This window comes from Schistocerca piceifrons, chromosome 9, assembly GCF_021461385.2.
Source record: "Schistocerca piceifrons isolate TAMUIC-IGC-003096 chromosome 9, iqSchPice1.1, whole genome shotgun sequence".
Taxonomy (NCBI): Eukaryota; Metazoa; Arthropoda; class Insecta; order Orthoptera; family Acrididae; genus Schistocerca; species Schistocerca piceifrons.
This window is the reverse complement of record NC_060146.1, coordinates 162,501,231-162,506,014: the sequence shown is the minus strand read 5'-3', so window position 1 is coordinate 162,506,014 and position 4,784 is coordinate 162,501,231. Positions and strand designations below refer to the sequence as shown.

Below are 4,784 nucleotides of genomic sequence, written 5' to 3'. Positions count from 1 at the left end.
TAAGTACACAATGACTGCATTAGTAACTTACCAAATTCTTGAAGTTAAATAATATTCCATTCTTATTATAAATAAGCCCCTTTCAATAAATATCTGTGCAGTCACATAAATATAAAGTATTCATTAATTTCAAAACAATATCTTTCATAGTATACTAAGTTCCACCTTGACAACTTTTCAGATTCTTCTTCAGGTGACTCATTTGTCAAGATAGAGTATATGAAGTTGTAAACACAGATGTTAACAAGGGATATGACACACATAGTACTATAAAGACTTTTAAAGAACAACTACAACTCAATATCAAAACAATGCCATTATAATTTACGTAAATCTAGTGTGTTACACAATGTCCTTTATTTTCCCATAAACAGATTACGGCTAGGAAATGTAGCTATGACTCTTGAATAACGTAAGTAACTGTTGCAGATATTATAAATGAATATTCTACACTTCATTAACAACAGAGGTGGAGAATGATCACAAATTTTGATACTTCATTATTATAAGCTGCGATCAGACCTACACTGATCGTTTTGCAAGAAAACCACCATGAACATATATTACTTCGTTTCTGGCCACCAACAATATGATCTATTTCAGTAACATAGTTTTGTCCAGTTCACCTCACCGTAGTACTGAAAGCAGGTACAATGACAATATTATCACACTCAGGTCTTACTCAGTATTACTTGTAATCAATCATACAGGATTTCAGTCCAGCCTTCAAAAAATTAACAGTTTTTTCTTTATCTTTTACACCAGGCAAATTAAACAGTATCAATGTATTCAAATTTTCCAAAGCCACAAGTGAAGTAATACCTTTATCCGTAACGTTCCCGCAAGAGCTAACTTGCAAATGTTTTAATGAACGCTTTAAAATCGCTAATGATGCTAAGGCGTCGTCATCTATGTTGTGACATTTGTGTAGTCTTATAAATTTAATGTGGTTGCATCCTTCGAAATAGGGAAATCCATAACCCATAATGCTAGAGTGTGATGCATCGATTTCTTCAATATATTGTTTTTCCCCTGCTGCTGCTAATTTGTTATAATCTGTTACATAGTCCTTTTCTGAGGCCCATTTGATGGAAGCCCCATTTTTCATCAACCATTCGGCACACGCCCTATCCGGCCCAACGGCTTTTATTCGTTCCGTATCGACATTATTCCAAATTTTATTTAACCAGTGGTAAAACGTTCTTTTTGCAGAGGCTCCTACTAAGTGGGAACCTGATGGCACCATGGTGCAGCATAGTCTGCCTAATGCACTCGAGCTGAAACAGAACATTGCTTATAATTCCCTAGATTTATTGTTATATATCATTTACACTAATACTCATTTTTTACGGAAAGAGAATCCTCGGCATAACGCATAACCCAAGTTTCAAATCATATCGAGACATCACCTGTTAAGAAATAACATTTCGCGAAGCATTCAACAATAAACCCACGAATGTTTATTTTGCTGCGAAACACTCCGTTCCAAAGATAGTCGGCATCGTTTAGTCAGCCAATAAGAATGGAAACTACAATCAGCCAATGAAAACATTCCACACTAAATAATCTGTGAAATTCGACTATGAACGGAACATTAAACTAGAGATAGGCAGAAATTAAAACTTCTGGAAATTGAATACAAGTCCGAGAACTTCGTCAAGTATAGCAATTCACTCGCGTACTTGCTCTGCTGTATGCAGTTAAAACAATGTGAGGGGAAACTCCGTGCAGATGAGTAGGCGCAATGACTCTCGCGTTTATTTTAAAGAAACTAGTCCACTTAAATGCAGGACACCTGCATAAGGCCGTTTCACGCTAGATTGCCACGTCACGTCACTTTAGGATGTATTAGCATATGTGATACATAAAGTTGGAATATAATATCGACATTGAGGAACTAACTATGATAAAGTTTATTAATGGCAAAGACAAACTTCGTAACCAATATTCTTGATTAATTTTGTATGGAAAATCACTGAGAAGTGAAACATTTTAAAACATGGACAGTTACTTGCTAGCGAAAATATATACATAGAAACGTATCAAATAATAGTTATAAGGGAATAGATAGAGGCTGTTTGTCCACTTCATTAGATTTTTTCGCATGCGCTGCAATTTCAATTAATAACATTATATTTAATGAGCATTGCCCCATCAATTTATGTTGTTATTTATGCTCAGCGTGGGCATCAGCTCCGTTCTGTTATTCTAAAACCTAAATAATTTTTTGCCTTTTTCAGATATCTGGTTTCTCTTACGGAAGGATACTGAATAGAAAAATATCCAAATCGTCGTGGAACATTTGCAAGTTTTCACGAAAATAAAGCAAAATAATATTATACAGACGCAAAGACACAAATCTAACTACAGTTAAAGGACAGCGCGAGGGGGAAATACTGTAGGTAACTTCCTTTGTTAGTAGACGACAACATAGTTACCCCCACCAATATCGCCACCGAGAAACCTTGATGTGAAGTTGGGCTGTGTGAATAGTGGCGTTTGAATTGTACTGTGGAAACACGATTATTCTCGAAAGTACTCGTACATATAGGGTGGGATAGCGAGGAGGGGTGTCCGCGTCGTTTCGACATCAGTGTGTCATGTCATTCCGGGAAGGGGGCGGCGACGTCATCTAGAAATATTGTCATAGCTGTATCATTCTCTCCACCATCGGGCGGGGGGGGGGGGGGGCACAGCTGAAGACCCTTGTTGCATGTAATAGAGGTAGATATACAATATTCTCTGTTGATGGGCTAGTCCTTCATCACTTCTGTGGTGCAGTAGTATTCATACCAACTTAAGCCACTGAACGGAGACAGACAAGGGCTTGCTGCTCAGCAAAACAATGGATGTTTGATGACCACACTACAGCACTTTATGACTTTTAGAATATGGTTGTTGTAGGGCTGGCCAGATATATCGTCACACGAGACTACGTGCCTACAGCTTTTCTATACCATGTGGATAAATACCTGCTGCACGCTGTGTACCTGAGGGGAGGTGTACGGACGTGAGCAATATGTTATTTATGTTATTTCACCCTAGCTACTAAATCTAGTCATTTTCAGCCCACGGAACATTGAGAGGGAAGCAGAGCGTCAGTGGGAAGAGCCATGCATTCGCCATAGAATATTTTCGCCAAAGGCGACTGCAAATATTCTTTGTAGGCAGTGTGTACACCCAACCATACCCATGGTAGGGCTTCAGTTCACTGCCAGGAATTGCATATCAGAGGAGCCTTAAGCACGGTATAACAACATCTCTCTAGTCGATTACTTTGCAGGTGATTGGCTGTAGTTCAAAACCGTTGGATGCCAGATAGTCTGAACAACTTCTTGAGTAGATGGGATTCGAAATATCGGCCCTGGCCCATAGTTATCAAAGATGTGCAGCCGAAACATGCAGTCCACAAGTGTATGAAGGTAAGAGCAGTCTATATGACTGTCATGTCCATAAATGGATCTGCTTCCAACCAGCATGGCTACCTATCAATGGCTGAAAATATACAGTGCTAAACATGCAATGCTCTCAGTAGATTCAAGTGAGAGTGTTGTAGTCTCCTTTTTGGAAGGCCAAATCTTGCTGTGCTGGCAGTTGAGGAAAGCACAAGTTCAGTTCCTGCAGTTGGCCTTAACACTGGGCCACACGAAACGTTCCATCACTAACTCTGTGTTACGGCAGGCGGCAGGGAATGACAAGTTATGTATTGTTGTCAATAGGTTTGCGGAATTTAATTGGGATCAGTGGTCATAATTTGCAAGGCTATATCAAGGATCAGTACTTGTTCCACCATTAAGCCAGTGGTGCTGTCTGTCAAGAGCAGTTTTACCTGTTGATTCTTCCTTTGTTCCTTCACTATTTCACCAAAATCTGTCAGTGAACCAATTCACGACAGATAGATGGCAACCTCACTGTCCACTCCGTTGATGTGGCAAATGTCAGTAGTGAATTGGTCAATGTAATCCAGATAACAGAAGCAATGAGGAGTGTAGTTTTACTTTGGGTGTGAATCGTACGTACGAGAGGTGTTGGTAAGTGAATAAGATAAACAGGTGTCCTTCAGTATCCTCCTAGAAATACTTAATGACTTTATAGAGGGTCAATAGTTCCTGATCATAAGCCGACCACAGCTGTCACGAAAAGAACTTTAGTGGTCGTTTTTGGCTTTCTACAGTTTGTTGCAAAACTGACCCACCTACTGTTTTGCTGGAGCCTGTAGTTGTGGATAGTTGTGCTGAAGGTCAAGGGTGTGTCAGAGTGATGGCACTGTGAAGGCACCTTTTGATAATATCAGATATATGTTGATATCTGACGTCCATTCACTGAGGGTTTACTGAGAGCATTTTATCTGGCAAGGCATTAGTTAGGGGGGTCTGAATCATTGTAGCATGAGGGGTATGACACATATAAAAGTTAACTATTCACAGAAGTCTTCTAAGCTCATATAATGTAATAAGGAATTATGCTTGTCAGATGAGTTCGTATGTTCTCATAGTGGTCTGATTCAGTGTTATGTCACCAAATGTCACAAGAATGTAACCTCCTGTTGTGTAAATAGCACATGTCCTTGTTTACTACTCTTCCAAATTTTTCCTGCGTGCAGATCAGGTGAAGGTGTTCTTTGTGTTGTTCAAGCGAATAGAAAAAATTCAGTATATGATCTAAGTGTGGGAGAACTCTATAGATAAAATACTGCCAAGTTTCGGCAGCGTTTCTTTTTAACCCAGATGGCATGTGCAAGTTCATGTAATCAATAAGGAATGATGATGTCAGCCTTATAAAAG

The 4,784-nt window shown here is 39.2% G+C and overlaps 1 protein-coding gene across 1 annotated transcript; it reads right to left on the bottom strand.

The window, feature by feature from the left end:
• Nucleotides 1-317: 317 nt before the first annotated feature.
• On the bottom strand, nt 318-1,521 carry LOC124717151 (ATP synthase subunit s, mitochondrial). Its single transcript, XM_047243909.1, has 2 exons — nt 1,410-1,521; nt 318-1,277 (listed from the first exon to the last, which is right to left on the bottom strand). The coding sequence occupies exons 1-2, from the start codon at nt 1,436-1,438 to the stop codon at nt 689-691; spliced, it is 618 nt and encodes a 205-aa protein (XP_047099865.1). The 5' UTR covers nt 1,439-1,521; the 3' UTR covers nt 318-688.
• Nucleotides 1,522-4,784: the final 3,263 nt, after the last annotated feature.